Source organism: Scyliorhinus canicula, chromosome 14 (genome assembly GCF_902713615.1).
Source record: "Scyliorhinus canicula chromosome 14, sScyCan1.1, whole genome shotgun sequence".
Lineage (NCBI taxonomy): Eukaryota > Metazoa > Chordata > Chondrichthyes > Carcharhiniformes > Scyliorhinidae > Scyliorhinus > Scyliorhinus canicula.
Window position 1 is genome coordinate 103,224,924 of NC_052159.1, and position 20,423 is coordinate 103,245,346.

The 20,423-nt window shown below is 42.6% G+C and overlaps 1 protein-coding gene across 4 annotated transcripts in view; it reads left to right on the forward strand.

Annotated features, from left to right (window-relative positions):
• Positions 1 to 20,423, forward strand: part of LOC119977295 (protein diaphanous homolog 3-like) — a 729,004-nt gene that overhangs the window by 581,464 nt on the left and 127,117 nt on the right. The window contains exon 26 of one of the 4 annotated variants that reach the window (XM_038818053.1): positions 11,808 to 11,893. The exons of the other annotated variants lie outside the window; for them this stretch is intronic. Within the exon in view, the coding sequence (XP_038673981.1) occupies positions 11,808 to 11,824 (17 nt within the window). The 3' untranslated portion in view covers positions 11,825 to 11,893. Of the gene's footprint in view, positions 1 to 11,807; positions 11,894 to 20,423 lie in introns of those variants that run through there. 4 annotated transcript variants of the gene reach the window in all.

The following is a 20,423-nucleotide window of genomic DNA, read 5'->3' on the forward strand; positions in this document are numbered from 1 at the left end:
AGACCAATATTATATTTGTCTTTTAAATTATTGTTTGTACTTGTTGACTAGCTTCTAGAGATTTCTGTACTTAGACCTCTAAATCTCTCTGCTCCTCTTTAAGAAAGGATGTTATGTTTCCGTTATACAGGGGCATTGGTGAGACCCCATCTTGAATACTATGTGCAATTTTGGTATCCTTACTTAAGAAAGGGTGTAAATGCATTGGAGGTTACGCAGAGGATGTCGACGAGATTGATACTTGAATGAGCAGATTGTCTTATGAGGCAAGGTTAGAAAGACTGGGCTTGTTTCCACTGGAGCTTAGAAGAGTGAGGGGTCTATAAGTTTTTAAAGGGGTATATAGGTTCTTAAATGGTCTTGACAATGTGTTTCTGGAAAGGGTGTTTCCTCTTGCGGCTGAATCTAGAACTAAGGGACACTGTTTTAAAATTAACATTGCCTTGTTAAGGCAGAGATGAAAAGAATTTGTTTATCTGAGGATTGGGCAACTTTGAACTCTGGGTACGATTCTCCCAATCGGAGACTAAATGCCCCTGCTAGCAGGAAAACTAGAGTGATTCCCACTGGCACTAGGAGCGACCCGCAACGTGCCAGTCAACGGCACTTGGTAAAGGTTTTACCATTAATCGGGTTTTAAGTGTCATTCAACGACCCACCGGGGGGGCTCTTGCTGGACCTAAGAGGGGTGGGACCTAATCTCTCTGACAGGTTCAACTTCTCGGAGACTAAAGGGTGCTCCAATTTCAGAATGCTGCTGCAGCTCCTCACAGACCGCTGGCAAGGGCTTCCCCTCAATCGCTCCCTTCTGCCCTCCCACCGTCCCCCCTTCAGCTCCCCCTTGATTTCCTTTCCCCCCCCCCCCCCCCCCCCCCCTTCAGGCCCAGCTCCTCAGCGTTGCCAACTGGCAGCTTGTCGTCTGAGAGGTGGCAAGGGGGTGGGTACCCTCCCTACAAATTCCTCCAGGGTCCTGGAAAGGGGCTCTTCATGTGAGGTCAGGGGGTCTTGCGCTGGGCTAGAAGGGCTCAGGTCAGACGTTATTCCTGGGATGAGGGCAGTTTGGCTGTACATCCTGTAGCCTTTAAACTCGCACAGGAGGGTTTAAACTAGTATGGCAGGGGGGTTGGTACTGGATCAATAGGTCAGAAGGTGAAAAAATTGAGGGAGAACTCGGAAATAGGGCCAGTATGGCTCTGAGGAAGAGCAGACAGGGAGATGTTGCTGAAAACGGCGGGACTGGTGGCCTGAAGTGCATATGTTTTAATGCAAGAAGTATAACATGTAAGGCAGATGAACTTAGAGCTTGTATTAGTACCTGGAACTATGATGTTGTTGCCATTACAGAGACCTGGTTGAGGGAAGGACAGGATTGGCAGCTAAACGTTGCAAGATTTAGATGTTTCAGGCGGGATAGAGGGGGATGTAAAAGGGGTGGAGGAGTTGCGCTACTGGTTCGGGAGAATATCACAGCTACACTGCAGGAGGACACCTCAGAGGGCAGCAAGGCTATATGGGTAGAATGGATGCAGTCACAATGTTGGGGGTTTACTCCAGGCCACCCAACAGCCAGCGGGAGATAGAGGAGCAGATAGGTAGACATATTTTGGAATGGAATAAAAGCAACAGGGTTGTTGTGATGGGAGACTTTAACGTCCCAAATATTGACTTGGATTCACTTAGTGCTAGGGCTTGGATGGGGCAGAGTTTGTAAGGAGCATCTTGGAGGGCTTCTTAAAACAATATGTAGATAGTTCAACCAGGGAAGGGGCTGTACTGGACCTGTATTGGGGAATGAGCCCGGCAGGTGGTAGAAGTTTCAGTCGGGGAGCATTTCTGGAACAGTGACCACAATTCAGTAAGTTTTAAAGTGCTGGTGGACAAGGATAAGAGTGGTCCTAGGGTGAATATGCTAAATTGGGGGAAGGCTAATTATAACAATATTAGGCGGAAACTGAAGAACCTAGATTGGGGGCGGATGTTTGAGGGTAAATCAACATCTGACATATGCAAGGCTTTCAAATGTCAGTTGAAAAGAATTCAGGACCGGCATGTTCCTGTGAAGAAGAAGGATAAATACGGCAAATTTCGGGAACCTTGGATAATGTGAAATATTGTAGGCCTCATCAAAAAGAAAAAGGAGGCATTTGTCAGGGCTAGAAAGCTGGGAACAGACAAAGCTTGTGTGGAATTTTAGGAAAGTAGGAAGGAACATAAGCAAGAAGTCTGGAGGGCTAGAAGGTCATGAAATGTCATTAGCAAATAAGGTTAAGGAAATCCCAAGTCTTTTTGCACGCACATAAAAAGCAAGAGGGTAGCCATGGAAAGGGTTGGCCCACTGAAGGACAAGGGAGAGAATCTATGTGTGGAGCCAGAGGAAATGGGCGAGGTACTAAATGAATACTTTGCATCAGTATTCACCAAAGAGAAGGAATTGGTGGATGTTGAGTCTGGAAAAGAGTGTGTAGATAGCCTGGGTCACATTGAGATCCAAACAGACGAGGTGTTGGGCGTCTTGAAAAATATTACGGTAGATAAGTCCCCAGGGTCTGATGGGATCTATCCCAGAGCACTCGAGGAGGCAAGAGAGGAAATTGCTGAGGCCTTGACAGAAATCTTTGGATCCTCACTGTCTTTAGGTGATGTCCCGGAGGACTGGAGAATAGCCAATGTTGTTCCTTTGTTTAAGAAGGGTAGCAAGGATAATCCAGGGAACTACAGGTCGGTGAGCCTTACGTCAGTGGTAGGGAAATTACTGGAGAGAATTCTTCGAGACAGGATCTACTCCCATTTGGAAGCAAATGGACGTATTAGCGTGAGGCAGTGCGGTTTTTGAAGGGGAGGTCATGTCTCACTAACTTGATATAGTTTTTCGAGGAGGTCACAAAGATGATTGATGCAGGTAGGTCAGTAGATGTTGTCGTTCTGGACTTCAGTAAGGCCTTTGACAGGGTCCCTCATGGCAGACTGATACAAAAGGTGAAGTCACACGGGATCAGAGGTGATCTGGCAAGATGGATACAGAACTGGCTAGGTCATAGAAGGAAGAGAGTAGCTTTTCTGATTGGAGAGCTGGAGAGTGGTGTTCCGCAGGGATCAGTGCTGGGACCTTTACTGTTCGTAGTATATATAAATGATTTGGAGGAAAATGTAACTGGTTTGATTAGTAAGTTTGCGGACAACACAAAGGTTGGTGGAATTGCAGACAGCGATGAGAACTGTCAGAGGATACAGCAGAATTTAGATTGTTTGGAGACTTGGGTGGAGAGATGGCAGATGGAGTTTAATCCGGACAAATGTGAGGTAATGCATTTTGGAAGGTCTAATGCAGGTAGGGAATATACAGTGAATGGTAGAACCTTCAAGAGTATTGACAGTCAGAGAGATCTTGGTGTACAGGTCCACAGGTCACTGAAATGGATAACACAGGTGGAGAAGGTAGTCAAGAAGGCATACGGCATGCTTGCCTCCATTGGCCGGCATGGAGTGTAAAAATTGGCAGGTCATGTTGCAGCTGTATAGAATCTTAGTTCGGCCACACTTGGGAGTATAGTGTTCAATTCTGATCTCCACACTACCAGAAGGATGTGGAGGCTTTAGAGATGGTGCAGAATAGATTTACCAGGATGTCGCCTGGTATAGAGGGTATTAGCTATGAGGCGAGGTTGAATAAACTCGGTTTGTTCTCGCTGGAACGTCGGAGGTTGAGGGGCGACCTGATAGAGGTCTACAAAATTCTGATGGGCATAGACAGGATGGTAGTCAGAGACTTTTTCCCAGGGTACAGGGGTCAATTACTAGGGGCATAGGTTCAAGGTGCGAGGGGCAAGGTTTAGAGGAGATGTACGAGGCAAGTTTTTTTTACAGAGTGTAGTGGGTGCCTGGAATTCGCTGCAGGAAGAGGTGGTGGAAGCAGGGATGATAGTGACGTTTAAGGGGCATCTTGACAAATATATGAATTGGATGGGAATAGAGGGATACGGACCCCGGAAGTGTAGAAGATTCTAGATCAGACAGGCAGCATGGTCAGCACAGGCTTGGAGGGCCGAAGGGCCTGTTCCTGTGCTGTACTTTTGCCAGTATCTCAAAAACATAGTTCTGTAATAATAAAGTGAAAGTGTTCCCATCTGTACCCCTAAACCCTGTTAACAGTCTGTCAGTATGTCAAGTTCAAAGATTTGTGAGGTGAAGGTAAAAGTATTCCCCTTAATGTGGTGAGAACCTTTGAGGTGTTTTTTTCACAGTCAATGTCATTGCGCTTTAAAGTATTGAAGCCTCTCTGCAAGCTTAAAAGCCTAAAAGCTTTGAACTGCATTGTTTACTTTCAATTTCACAGATGTTTGCCTTTTACAAGCTTTCTGATTGACAGGTCCAGGCAGTTTCAAAGGGAGGATGACAATTGTTTATTTTTATAACTCTGCAGAAGAGACAGCCTCTTTGAAAAAAGCTGCAATTGGAAAAATAACTGCTCCTCTGAGTTAGTGGATGATGCAGACCTATGCAGATAAAGTTCTGTTCTGCATTTAACAGTATTAAGAATCAGATAATAATGTGTTATCTCAACTCTGCACTTTGATTTTTACTTTGATAAAGTCCAGATATCTATAGAGCCTTTGAAAATAATCAACAGCCACCTGTTCAGATAATTTCATCGGTATTGAGCTTTGGAGGGTTTGTTTATACAGTTATGTAATGGAATCTTCTTATGAATGTTTGGCTAAGGTCCAAGACACACTGAAGGATTTACATAGATACATAGAAGATAGGAGCAGGAGGAGGCCTTTTGGCCCTTCGAGCCTGCTCCACCATTTATCACGATCATGGCTGATCATCCAACTCAATAGCCTCTATGCTTTCTCCCCATAATCTTTGATCCCATTCGCCCCAAGTGCTATATCTAGCCGCCTCTTGAATATATTCAATGTTTTAGCATCAACTGCTTCCTGTGGCAATTAATTAATGCAGCATGGGCTGTTTACACAGCTGTGAAGGGCATTAAACTTTTATTTTGTTCTATGATATTAATAGTTTGAAGAAGTTTTGAAAGATTATTTGTTTATTTTGGCAGATTTATTAGCACTTAAAGGGAGTGTGATATTATTAAGAAGGAATGAATGACTCTCTGATATTTTATGAGCTACAAACAATGTTTTCCAAGGTGGAATTTGAATGGGTGATTATTTCATGAGGGATTCAAAGACTTCCTATTGCTATTATAGGCCTCATGAGTTCTATTCATAGTAAATACCGAGTTAGGGGATATGGGGACCTGGAGAGAGCCTGAGAAGTACGAGGAGGCATGGGATTTAAAAGGGACATGGAAGGTGGGCGTGGTTGACGATTAGAGTGCCCCACGCTGGCTTGTACAACTGGGCTGATGTCTCAGTGAATAGAGGTGGGCCTTCCCTTCTGGCTGCCTCAACAGGTAACAGTTCCCATCCCATGGCCTGCTTCCAGACGCAATAGCCCCGACTCCAGCCCATTCCTTCCCCCACCATGAAAACAACATTGGTGGGTACTGCCAGGTAGGAGACAGGATCACAATGTCAGAAAATGGCCTGACTTAGGATTCCTGCCTCGAGGATGAAAGTTAGGGCCCTTTAAGATCTGGGGTTTACTTTTAATTTAATTGCAAGACTTACGATTACAAATTAAGTTGAGTGAGGTGATCTAAAAGGGACTGTCCTTCAGTCTAGCTACAAACCACACTCGATATGAATATGTTTTCAAAGGTGTCACAAAATTCATTGTTAATCAAAATAGTACAAAGACTACTGAACAACAGGCAGAGTTAAGCCGCCATATTCGCTGTGGAACATGGTCCTCAACCTGTAATTGATTGTAGTTTTCGTCCATTGATGGATTTCAGTCTTCTCTTGATGATGTATTGACATTAAGTGTCTATTAAATCCTTATTTTATACACTTATTTCCAGCTTGGCTCTGTTACATATTAGTTTAAACTCCTTTTCTGGGCGGCACGGTGGCGCAGTGGTTAGCATTGCTGCCTACGGCGCTGAGGACCCGGGTTCGAATCCCGGCTCTGGGTCACTGTCTGTGAGGAGTTTGCACATTCTCCCCGTGTCTGCGTGGGTTTCACCCCCACAACCCAAAGATGTGCAGGTTAGGTGGATTGGCCATGTTAAATTGCCCCTTAATTGGAAAAAATGAATTGGATATTCTAAATTTTTTAAAAAAAACTCCTTTTCTGACTATCTAATTGATCAGTAAATACTTAGTTGTTCTTGCAAGATTATACCTTGAGCAGGCATGTATTTCAGTACCTTCATGACCGTATGATTTGTGTCTCTGTTGTTTGCAGGGACTTCTGTCGCACACATTTATGAAACTGTTAATCCTATGCAATTTAAGCCTTTTAAAGCTTTGAGACCAAAAAATCGCACCTCCTGCTGCAGTGGCTCCATGGTCATTTAACTAACAAGGCAGCTTTATAGGGTCAATATGTACTGACTCTGTTTCTACAGCTCTTTGCCGGATAGGATGTATTTATTTTTTAATGAACAACGGGTTGGAAGTTTCCTTGAGGCTGTCCATAGTTTACAACATTTCCAGTCAAGTTTGGATTACTTGAATTGACCATTTTACATTGCTTCTCAGCATTTCATATCACGTGTACGAAACTCTAGTAAATATTCAACTGAGCTGATGCAAACATACGAATTAGGAGCAGGAGTAGGCCACTCGTTCCTCAAAAGCTCCATCATTCGTTAAAGTTATTGCTGATCTGATTGTAACCTCAACTCCACATTCCTGCCTACCCCCAATAATCTTGTAACACTTCGCTTGTCAAGAATCTATATACCTCTCCCTTTAAAATATTTAAAGGCTCTGCTTCCACCACCTTTTGAGGAAGAGAGTACCACAGACTGGAGACCCTCTGAGAGAAAAGGTTTCTCCTCATTTCTCTCTTAAATGAGCGGTCCCTTATTTCTAAACAGCGACTCTTAGTTCTATATTCTCCCACAAAATTCTCCTTTCCGCATCCACCCTGCCAAGGCTCCTCAGGATCTGAATTCTGCAGCCCCCTCATGGTAGGCTTTCCTGAGGCAGAGGAGGGTCGCCGTGGTTGCCACCAGGTTCTTCCCGGTCCACTGATGTCGATGGGAATTTACATTCTCGCCCATGCTGCTGTTGAGGAACCCGTGTTGATATCGCTAAGACTACAAGATCCCACTGGTGGGATGGGCTGGAGAATTCTGCCTATGTTTCAGTCAAGTCGCCTCTTACTCTTCTGAACTCCAGTGGATATAAGCCTCGGCTGTCTAATCTTTCCTCATAAGACAGCCTGCGTATTCCAGGTATAGTAAACTTTCTCTGATCTGCTTCCAACACATTTGCATCCTTCCTTAAATACGGAGACCAATACTGTACACAGTACTCCAGATGTGGTCTCACCAATACCCTGTATAATTGAAACTTAACCACCCTATTTTTGTACACCATTCTCTTTGCAATAAATGAAAACATTCTATTAGCTTTCCTAATTTCTTTCTGTATTATGAACTAACCTTTTGCAATTCATGCACTAAAACATCAAGATCCCTCTGCATCACGGAGATCTGCAATCTCTCATCATTTAGATTATATGCTTTTTTATTCTTCCTTTCAAAATGAACAATTTAATATTTTCCCACATTGTACACTATTTGTCAAATCTTTGCCCACTCACTTATCTTATCTATATCCTTTTATATCCTTCTTACGTCTTCTTACAACATACTTTCCAACCATCTTTGTGTCATCGGCAAATTTAACAACCATACCTTTGGTCCCTTCGTTCAGGTCATTTATATAAATAGTAAAAAGTTGAGGCCCTGACCCTGATTCCTCTGGCAAACCACTTATGGCATCTTGCCAACCAGAAAATGGCTCCTCTATGCTAACTCTCTGTTTCCTGTTAGCTAATCAGTCTTCTATCCATGCCAATTTGTTACCCCCACGCCGTGAGCTTGCATTTTCTGCAATAATCTTTGATGTGGCACCTTATCAAATACCTACTGGAAATCAAAGTACAATACATTCACCACAAGACATAGGAACATAATTAAGCTATTTGGCCCATCGAGTCTTCTCCGCCATGCAATCTGACTGATATGTTTCTCGTTCCCATTCTCCTGCCTTCTATCCATAATCTCTGATCTCCTTATTAATCAAAAACTTATCTATCTCTGTCTTAAAGACAATCAGTTATTTGGCCCCCACAGCCTTCTGCGGCAAAGAGTTCCACAGATTCACCACCTTCTGGCTGAAGAAATTCCTCCTCATGTCAGTTTTAAACGATCGTCCCTTCAGTCAGGGAGTTCCCCTTTTCATCCATAGCATTTATTACTTCTTCAAAGAACTCCAATAAATTGGTGAAACAACATGATTTCCCTTTCACAAAACCATGTTGACTCTGCTTGATTACCAAAAATTTCTCTCTGCCCCACTGTAACATCTTTAATAATAGCCTCTAACATTTACCCTGTGCAGATAACTGGCCTGTAGTTTCCTGCTTTCTGTCTCCTTCGCTTTTTGAATGATGGAGTTAGTTACATTTGCTATTTTCCAATCTAATGGGACCTTCCCTCAATCTGGGGCAATTTGTAAAACTAAAACCAATGCGTCAACTGTCCCACCAGCCACTTACCTCAAAGTCCTAGGATGAACTGCCATCAGGACCCAGGAGCTAGTCAGACTGCAGCTCCCACAATCTGTTCAGTACCACTTCCCTGGTAATTGTAAATTCCTGGAGATTCTCCATCCATTCCAATTCCTGATCTTCAACTATTTCTGGGATGTTACAGTACTGTATTTGTAAAAGAAAAATAGTCCTACAGTGCCAGTATCTGAATTAGTGACTAAGTGTAAGATCGAATTATAATGTTCCATTAGTCTTTTGTTCCTCTTGGACTTCAGGTTGCCACACTGCTGCCTGTCCAGGTGGCAGGTCTTGGGTTTCTAGAACGAAAAAAGTACAAAAGTAGAGTTCCTGTTAGGGAAGTGGTGGGGAAGCAAGAAGTGGGTACGTAGACCCTCTACAGCTTACAAATCAGAGAAGAGTGTAGGATGAAGGGGAAATGGGATGTGAGAACATGAATCAATTGGGAACATATCGTCATGTTCAGCCCTGCTGATGGTCACAGTCTCAGCCATGGCTGCTGCTATGATAACCCATACACTTGCCTCCATTGGGATGTGGAAATGCATCATGCCTGCCCATGCCACTTAGGTGCTGCTCCCTGTGGTTATAAACTACCTGGTGTTGCCAGAGAGAAGGAGGCTTGTCAGTGAGTGTGGTACACTGTTTGGTGATGAGGCTGTCATGATTGGATAGCTATGAGATGTGGGTATGAAGATTGTAGCAGTCTGAGGGTCGGGTAAAGCTATGAATGTGAAGTATGAGTCATGTTCGATAATGTCAGGGGTGAGTGATGAGAGTGGGGTGAATGGAGCACTCGGGAGGCGAGTGGTTCATTTTTGAAGGTGCATTCATTGACCTAGATTTCTTGTTATGAGGTCACTGAATTTTCTTATGCAATGCATCCATGCCCGCAGGACTAGATTGCTGGCATTGACCCCATCGGCGTTCTGCTCTCAATGCCATCTCGGTGTCTCTATGGAAATCATCCTGGCCTTCTGCAAATCTTCTGCCCAAGTCCAGCACTAAAGCCTGCAGACCTGAATCAGAGAAATTTGTAGCATGTTGTCTGGCCTTTGTGTGCCATATTCACTCTTGGAGGTCCACCAAATCTCTCTCTAGTTAAAATGTCAGCCATTGCTCAGTTGGCTGCACTCTCATCTGAATCAAAAGGTTGTAGATTCATGCCCAATTGCAAATTTTAAGAAAGCACAAAATTCAAGGCTGATGCTCCAGGAGCAATATTGATGGGGACCCCCAGTCACCTTTTGATGAAACATTAAATCAAGGTGCCATCTGCCTTCTCAGGTAGACATAAGGGACTCCATTTCTTTATTTCAAAGAAGAATAAGGGAGTTATCCCCAGCCTCCCGGCAAATATTTATTCTTCGTCAATATCACTCAAAAATAAATCTGTTAATCAAATTGGATATTGAATAATTTAAAATTCCGAGCACAAAAAACTTTGATTTAATCAGCAGGTTGTATTTAGAAACTCAATGGTTCAGTGGGCAACTACAATGGGAATTAACTGTTAGTCCAAAAAATATCAAGATGCTACCTGTGTGGTCTATAAGTTTTCCACCTGCATTTCGTGTATCATAGGTGCTGTCCTTTTAACTTGATAAAGAACAGATTTTTTATTTGGTTACACATGGAGCATTCTCCTCCACTTTCGAATTCATACAGAAACATTAGGATAAAAAAAACTGTGAAATTTGAAGGCCTAAACTTTTTTCCTGCAAATCGGCACAGGTGGGTGTGAAAGCGGGATTGAAGTTTCCATTAATTGTTCCTTTCAGAATGCACATCTTCTGCTACCAGACCCTTTTTCCAGTCACACATTTCAATAGCTCCCTGTCTAACTTCCCTCCTTCATGGGCAAATTAAGATAAATAATTATGTTTAGTTAGTCATCACATCTTAGCCCTACTATTCTTATTAAGTATGTTTCCTGTATTAAAAATTCGTTATTTATTAAATAGAAACGTTGGCATAACTGCAAAATGGTAATCCTAGACAAACAGTCTAGAAATTAAAACAAATCACTTTAATCCAAAAGCAGTTCAGATGCAAGGCCACAGTCTGAAAAATTAGCTCTGTTTCTTTTTCTACCGATGCAGACCTGCTGAGTATTTCCAAAATTTTCTGTTTCTATTTCAGATTTCAAGCTTTTGGGTTATTGCATTTTCAGTTGGGACTATCTGTATGACCTGATTAAATCTCAATACGATTTTGGAAAATCTGTTACATCAATACATGGTTATTTTTTAATAAGTATAGCAATCTGCCTACAAAGATTAATTAACACAGAACATCAGCAATGCCTTTTAATTTACTGGTTACCCATTATCTCAGGAATACAGTTATGGCATATTCAGGTCCTCTCCACAATATAAATCTTTTCACACAAATTGTTAGCTGCAAAAAATCATTTTTGTGTTATATATTTTAGTCAACTAACTGTTAGCCAGCTTTAATTCTTTTTATGATGCTGTCTAACCTGAACCATAGCAGATTTCAAAATAATTTTCAGAGAAAGCTATTGCAGAGGAAGAAAAATATTGACATTGACCTTTATGAAGTTAGTATGTGAGCGATTCAGAAAGTAATATATGCACAAATTGTATCACAGCATAATTTGTATACTTCATCTGATAATCAATTAACACCTGCAAGAGGGACCCCAGCTTGATAGTTGAACAAAACAAACATATATTGCATTAAATATTATCAAAAAATGCTGAATAATACTGAATGATGCCAGAATTTTATTAACAGCAAATCATCTTTGTTAATTATCAGTAAATAATTTGAAAAGGCACCTTTGTCAAAGGATGTTAACGTAACACTATTATCCTGGTGACTCGGCATTTTTACATGGAAAGCTAGAGGTAAAAACATGAGGGATAACAGTAGGCCATTTGGCCCTTCGCATCCGCTCCATCTTTCAATAGAATCATGGCTGATCTGATCGTAGCTTCAAGTCTACTATCCTGCCTGTGCCCCCGGAACGATGGCAGTGAGTATTCATTGGCTTGCAGGATGCAAAGCCATATTGGTAAATGTAGGGCTTTGGCATCGTTAACACCATGCTCCAACTATCTGAGGTAGCTACTCAACTAACTTTAAAAGCCAATTTCCTTAACTTTCTCTTGTGTATCTTGCAGAGATCAATAGCAGGTAGAATTGGCAGGGGAATGAGAGCAGAAATGGCTAGAAATGTACAAAAAAACAAAAATGCTGCAGAAGCTGGAAATTTGAAACAAAAATAGAAAACTTTTGAAACACTCAGCAGTTCAAGAATTAGCTGTGGAGAATGAACAAGTAAGTTAGCATTTAAGGGGTAGAACTTTTATCAAATCAATTTTCTAGCCTGTTGGAATGGTTAAACTTTTAGATTAGAATTGAGCAATGGAAGGACCTTAAGAAGAATTTTACCTCCACATCATCCCAATACTATGGTTATAAGGACAGTTGGTAAGGGAAAAACTGAAATGCAGCTTCACCAAAAAACAGTAGCATTAGCATAGAAAAGGATTTTGTCATATACATTTTTCTAACTTATTTCAAAGTTTGGTTAATTGCTAGCACATCAAATTGTTTTCCAAGCCTTTCATTGCAGCTCAGTGCTGGAATGTCAGATCAGCTCTTGGATTTAAAACCTACACAATTGATGTCCTTTCGATAAATGCAAATAATCACTTCTTTACAAAATATTAGTAGGCAGTGACTCATTTTATTTCACATGTGTCATTGAAGATCTCTGCAGAGAATACTAATCGATTGGTTTGATTTTATCAGAGTGTAAATAAGCTTAGAATGCTGTTAACATAGAGAAAATATATTGTAACATAATTGAAAAATCAATCATTGTGGCATCTCCTTTGTCACACACTTTGAAAACAACATAGGTAATAGTCACTGGAAATGACAGTAAATTATTCTGAATTACCTGTTTACACGTGAATTTTGAGCTTTTTGATATAATTTTGAAAATTCTAGTTCACATAGTGAGATTCACTAATAAAAATAATCGAGTGAGATTTAATAAGTTTGTCTGAGCCGAGAAAATATGATTAGTCTGTCATAAGCATATTTTCCTAGACTTTGCTTGTGCAAAAGTGCCTATTACATCTGATTGATCAAATAACCAATATCTGTTGAGTTAATCAAACAGACAGATAGGAATATCCAACAATCACAAACCAGCATCTCACAAATAACTCAGCAATGAAATCACTCAATTTATTCAGAGCTGGCAATTAACTGTTAAAAGAATGCTGTTGCTAAAACATTTTTTCACAGACATATTGCTTTCTTGCTTAGCTGACACTAAACACCCAATAATGCATCATATAACATACCCACCAACCCATTCACCATTGATGCAAACCTGTGCATAAATTCTCCCAAGCCCTGTCGAAAATCTATCCAGTAAGTTATAGAATCAGAATGATTTCAACACAGAAAGAGAGCATTGGACCAGTTGGGAATCTGCCATCTCTTTTGAAAAGCAATTTAACTAGTCTCACTTCTTTCCCCTTTCCTCATAAGCCTACCCATTTATTCTCTTTGGCTGCTTCCTAAGACCCTGTTGAAAGCCATTACCCTCTTCTGCAGTACATTACATTAACCACTCACTGCATAAAAATACGTTTTCTTGTGTGGCCATTGGTTTTATTGCCACTCACCTTAATTCTGCATGCTCTCATTCACAACCTTTCGGCCAACTGAAGCAGTTTCTCTTTTATCTGCTCTGTCTAGCGTCCTCGTGATTTGGAATGCCTCCCATCAGATCGCCTTTTAGCCTTCTTCTCTCGAAGAAGAAGGACATTCCTGACCTCTCCAATCAATCCCTGTAACTATAGGTGCTTGCTGCCGTGAAAAAAAAGGAAGTGAAAGCACTTAGCTGCTTTTGTGTGGTGAGGAACTGTCAATCATAGCAAGAGGGGTTAGAAACATTCTGGTTAGCATCAAAGCAGGGTACTTGAGATGCATTCAAGCGTGAAGGGAATGATAGATCAACAATCCACCAAGCATCTATCACTGGAGTAATAAAACTGTCAATCGCTGGCTGATGCAATGTACTATCTGAAAATGAGTGGAATATTTGTATTTCAAAGGCTGTCAAGGGATTTGAACCCTTTGAAGTCTACTTGGCTTTTAAGGAAGACTCAGTAACAGCTGCTGCTTTAAGCACTTTTGTCTGAGGCAGGAGATGTTAGGGACAGGGAAGTGAAAATGCAGTGATTTCTCCGACTGCCTGGACTGCCCAGCTTTCAGGCAGAGGTCTCTGTTGGGAGTTCGGGCAGGAGACGAGATTTCCATTGTGGGTGGAGTGGGGCCTTCTGATGGACTTTGGGGAGTACTTCAGTAGTGCACTGACCCCCTCGACCTACTGCATGGTCCACCCCATCAGGACCACTCTGTGGGGTCGTGCATAATGGACTAGGGAAAGAGGGGTGGAGACGCAGGCTTCCAGCCTGTTAATCAGATGCAAATGGATGCAAATTGGGTGATTTGCATTGTCCTGCTAGCACGCGGCATTTAGCTCGCTGTTCTCACCGGTGGGGTACCCAGAGCATTGGAATGGGATTTTGCCCATCCCATTTTCGGCTGCACTCCATTCTCCGTCCGATCAAGAAACCTATTACCGGTGTCGGGTGTTGGAGAATTCACTCCATTGCCTCTCCTCGTTTTTCTGACTAAAATTTATTACTCAACATTTCTCTGCATTAAATTTTATTTGTCAAATGTCCATTCATTCCACCAACCCATATCCTCTTGAAGTCTATCACCATCCACCTCGCATACGTTATTATTGTACTTCCAAGTTTTGTGTCAGCTGCAGATGTTGAAATTATAGCCTCTGCACCCAAGGCTAAACCATTAGTATAGATACGGACAGGGAGATGTGGTGGGATAGCTTTTCTCTTTTTATTTCACCTCTTGGTTGACCACAACAAGATATATAGAGAAGGAATGTTTAAATATTTTGAGTGTTGTGACTTTATAGAATAGAGATAAACAGGTTTGCTGGTCAGTTTATATCAGAAGAAGGGACAAACGTTTATTTACTCAACAATCAAAAAGTAAAGGCACTCCCTCAATCACGCAGACAAAGGAGTAATCCGAAACATTGCGCGGGATTTTTCTGCCCCGCCTGGCGACCGGAGCATCCTGCCCAAGGTCAATGGACTTTTCCTTGTCCGCATCTCACCCGTGGCGATCTTGCGGCTGGCGGGGCGGAAGAATCCAGCCCATTAGCTCCCTTCTCTCTCCACAGATGCTGTCAGACCTGCTGAGATTATTCAGTATTTTCTGTTTTTGTTTCAGATTCCAGCATTCGTAGTAATTTGCTTTTAACACAAAAGAAATGAATTCTCGAAATGAAACAAACACTTAGGTTATTAGTCAGATTACTAACAGAGTAACAAGAAACTCTGTATTCTTAAGCAATCCTAAGATGAAAAGCATTGCAGGCCTGAAGGATTCTTTTTGTTGGTACTTTGCAGACAAGTGGAGGTTGGACGTTTCTCGGTTTTTCATACACAATTGTTGCTGAGCTTCTGCAGAGAAGAAATGTAATCTTGCAGATGAAAACAAATTAGTCCCGCTTTTCATTGCCTGAAATGACTGTTGGTTTAAGACAAGGTGCCTTTCTTCTTGTTGGATGATGACGTCTGTGCTGCTAGTCCTCGACTGTCTTGCTGGATTTTCTTGTGGGGTAATAATGTGCCAACCCCCTCTCTTGATAGTTTTAGTCACATGATTTCAATGTGGCCCCTTTGTCCACATAATAGGTTGGAGCCGAGGTGATTGATCCACAATGGGGGGGAGGGGGAGATTGATATCCCATCAATATATATATTTGTCTTGGCCTATATTCCCAAGAATTTAGAAGAGTGAATGGATTGAACTATAACATTGTTCAGGGACACAACAATGTAGCTGCTGGGACGATGTTTCCCTATTTGTGGAGTTGAGAATTAGTTGGTCACAGACTCAGAATAAAGGGTCAGCCATTTGGAACTGAAATGAGAAAATTCTGCATTCAAAGGGAGGTGAATTTTTGAAATTCTCTACACCAGAAAGCTGTGGATGCTCAATTATAATCGCTTAATGTCACAAGTAGGCTTCAATAAAGTTACTGTGAAAAACCCCTAATCGCCACATTCCGGCGCCTGTTCGGGGAGGCCGGTACGGAAATTGAACCCGGCTGCTAGTCCTGTTCTGCGTTACAAGCCAGCTGTTTAGACCACTGTGCTAAACCAGCCCCAATTATTGACCATATTCAACACAGGGTTCCTCGTACTGTTTTTTTTTCACAACTCTTAATATTTTTCTTACCAAGTTAGCATGCTCAGCCTGTGAAAATACCATTCTTTTAGGAGGAACTTAATTTTGATTATTGCATCATCATGTGAAGGATTTAATGTCCATCCGCCAATGGGTTTGAATTTGGGGAGGCTTATTAACTGCTCAGCCCTGCATCCTCTGTAATTGTACCTGCAGCAAGGGTAGATCAGGTGGCTCGCCTGCCAGTGAGCCACTTGAGTAGTAATTGCTGCCAACTTAAGGGCCTCACCCCGACACTTGGATTTAACCAGCAGCTAGAGAGGCACACACTAAGAGCCCAGCAGGTTTCCTCAGCATGGTGATGGTGAACTGGGTGGGGTCTCACCTAAATGGAAAATTGGACCCATTGGAGGACTCCCAAGCTGTTATTCCCCACCCAGACTGCCATTCACTGTGGCCTCTCAGTTCCCAGCTCCTCTCAGCCTTCAATGGGGCCTGCCAGCTTGGCACATGGCGAGACCCCCCGCCACTTACACATAGCAAAATCCTGATCCAATGCCACATATCTCATGCCTCTTCCCATAGTTCTGGAAAGCCAGTGGCCTCTGATTGACCGGCAGGTCTCTGAGGTGTGACTTCTTGATTCAGAAAGGCGCAGACCCATGTGCAGCCTATGAACAGCCAACTTAAATAACAGTGGGGCAACCAATGTCCCCTATTCGTGGGCTTCCGTCACTCAACTCTTTATCTGGGGAGTGGTTGGGGAATCTGACACCTCGTATAATTTGGCTCCATACTCATCCGGTTCAAATTATTACATTGCTGCTCCTTCATTGAATCTTTTCAATATTATACCATGAATTCTATAATCTAATAATGAAATATAGATTAAATCTATTTGCTTGCACATACGATTCACAAATTTGCGTAGATGCTGCTTGCCTCCCATGTATCAAGGTTACCCATGCCCCTTAGAATTGGGGTGGAATTTTACCATTTTTTCAAAATGTCAGGCACAGAATAAAAACAAGTACGTAGCACTCCAGTTGCACAGAGCAGTTTTCACTCCAGATCTTGAGCCTCTTTAATTATAAAAAAGTAGTGGTTAACGGGGAGAGGAGGTGGCACCTGGGTCCACAGAGGGCAAGGTTTTACTCTCCATCCAGACAATCATCAGATATACTGTACTCCACATCGTCACTGTCTACCATTCTAAAGATCCCGGATGAGTCCCCAAACTATGTAACAACACACTGGGCCAGTGCGTGGTCAATTCCAGCCCTACTTGACCCGGAGTCGCAAAACAGGTGAAATCAAATTTAATTTAAAATACCCAATGCAACCCGCGTAAGAGACCTTCCTGTTTACTTCCTTTGTTCCTATTTTTTTTATTTCATTCTTTTAGTCCGTGGACCATAATCGAGGTGTGCCTTTATTCAGAAGAGTATACAGTATATCTGATGATTGTCCTTGGTTGAGCTCAATGAACTACAGTTACCAGGTTGTAACTTTATAAAAAGTAACCTTTTATTGTGTACAATACTCTAATTAAATGGACAGAAAATGTAACTGACTACTTAATACTCCTTTCCCAATCCCCATTTCCTAACTACAATCACTCTCTACACAGACACACAGCCATACAACAGAGCGAAGAAAGGTGGTGGAGAGGGAAATAAAATATTCATAAAATAAAAGGATAACGATCCTTAATGCACTGTGATGATTTCCGATTAGTGTTTCTCTGAAGTTCAGGCTTTTGTACTAGTACCTCTACTTTCTAGGCTTGAGATGGTTTTCTCTGACAAGGTTGTCTACCTTCACTGCACTCAGGATCATTTCAAGTTCACAATAAACAACTGCCAGATGTGTACTGGTTTTAGAACAATAGAGCAGTTCTTTCACTTCAGCAGAGAAAGAGCTCCTTTCACTTCAAAGGTCGAAAAAAACTTCTGTCCAGTTCTCTCAGAAACATCACACAGAAACCAATAACTGACACTGCCCCTGTCAACCCACCAGTTACCAGTTAACCAATCAAACCAACTTGCTGCAAAACTAGTACCTAAGATTCACCTGGTGCCAGAGTTTGGCCTCACCTCTCCAAACACGAAGCCTGGAAATACAGTGTCCTGGCAAGCATTCTTCTGCATAAAGGCACATCTCAATTATGGGTCCACGGACTAAAATAACAAAATAAAAGAAATAGGAACAAAGAAAGTAAACAGGAAGGTCTCTTACGCGGGTTGCATTTCCCGATTCTCTCTGACAGCGATCGCGGGCTGAAATTCGCCCCAAGGGATTCAGTGGCATTTGTTGAAAACAGCAACAAAAAAAACCTTTGCTGTAGCTGTTATCTAGATCATGATATTAATTAGCCAATACATGTTTCTTTATAACTTGATTCCGTCTTCAAGTTGAAGAAACCCATTATTTCACAGCCTTCTATAGCTTACCTCAGCATTATTTATGTATTCTAAAAAGCAGAAAGGAAAGTTTCTGGCTCTGCAAACTCAACTTGGGAGAAAGTGCCTCGGATAGTCGGAGTTTCATCCCAGGTTCGGGGGTGGGGGTGCAGGTGATAGCTGAAGCCGTGCTCACCTCCCCCAGAAAACGCTTGCAGGCTTGCCACAAGGAGCTATTGGGTGTAGAGGCAGGCAGGCTGTGGAAAAGGCCCATCTTGGTACTCCAACACTTTGTTGCAGCTGTTAAAAAAACACAATACAAAAATAAACCATCCTCCAGTCCTCACCGCGCCTGCCCCACATGCTCCCTATGCCTCATTCATGTCAACCTATGCCACTGCCATCATCTATGGCCCTTCACACTCTCCACATTAACCCATGTCTCTTATCTCACTCCCCCATGGCCCCTCATTCCCTCTATACCAGCTTTTGCTCCTCTAACTGGCCTCCTTGGCCCTTCATACTCTTCATGCCAACCCATGCCCACTGCCCACCACCCTTTACCATCACATTCTCCATGCTATCTCATCCAGTATCCACTGGAGGGCAGACCTCAAAACCCATACCATGATGAAATACAATAGAAGTTCTTACGTGTCGACTGATGAAGTCACTATTTTAAAAACCCCTTCACTACATTTACCTTCTGTCAGCTACTTAATCTCTGATATAAATACATTTCTATCCATTGCCCCACTTCAAAGACTGCATAAGCACTTAAAGCTGTCATTCAAACTCAACCGAGAGGCACCCCATTCCGATAACAATAGTTTGTGAGATCAGTCGTGCAGCACAAATCCTATAATGATAACCTGCAGATTTATGGAAACAGACATAAGCGAGTAAAATAGCAAGCACTGATTTTGTTCTCCACCGCAGAGACTTAAAAAATGGTCAGGAGATTTAAACTCCTCCTCAGGTTGGTAATTCCCTTGACAGCTTGACAATTACAATCAGCCTGACAGTTCCAATAAGTTTATCCACTTTTAACATATACTCGTGTGTTCAGTTGGCAACCCTAAAAGGCATCTTACTTCTCTTTTTTTAAAAATATTTTTTATTCTCCTTTTTCACATTTTCTCCCAAATTTACACCCACCAACAATCAACAATAATCAGTAACAAATATGTCAATCCCCATATCAATAACAACGATCCCATCCTCCCACCAAACCCCAAACATTAGCCCGCATGTTCACACAAATAAATGACAAAAAGGAATTCGGGATCACCCATAGTCGCCATTAACACACACAGCCCCTCTCCCCCAACCCTCCCACCCACCCGCCACAACTAATGTTCGATATCCAGTTTTTGAAAGTGCATACTGAATAATGCCCATGAATTGTAGAACCCCTCCATCCTTCCCCTCAGTTCTAACTTAATCTTCTCAAGAGTCGAGAATTCCAATAGGTCCCCCTGCCACACCAGGGCATAGGGTGGAGAGGTTGCTCTCCAACTTATCAGGAACTGCGTTCAGGTGATCAATGAGGCGAAGGCTACAACATCTGCCTCCGCATCCGTTTCCAACCCTGGCTGGTCCGACACCCCGAATATGGCCTCCCAGGGGCCCGGGTCCAGTTTCACATGCACCACTTTAGAAATTTAAAATCTCCTCCCAGTAATCCTCGAGCTTTGGACAGGACCAAAACATATGAACGTGATTAGCCGCCCCCCCCCCCCCCCCCCCCCCCCCCCCCCCGGGCAACATTCACACACTCGTTCAGAGAGCTGGCTCATCCTCTCCCTTGTGAGGTGTGCTCTATATGCTACCTTCAGCTGTATCAGCCCCAACCTCGCACACGCAGGATGTAGAGGCATTCACTCTCCGGAGCACCTCACACCAGAGGCCCTCTTCAATATCCTCTCCCAACTCTTCCTACCACTTTGCTTTGATCCCTTCCAGTGGTGCGTTCTCCTCTTCCAAAATAGCTCTGTAAACCGCCGACAATACCCCTTTCTCCAGTCCCCCTGTCGTCAGCACCTCCTCCAGCAATATGGAGGCCTGCTCCACCGGGAAGCT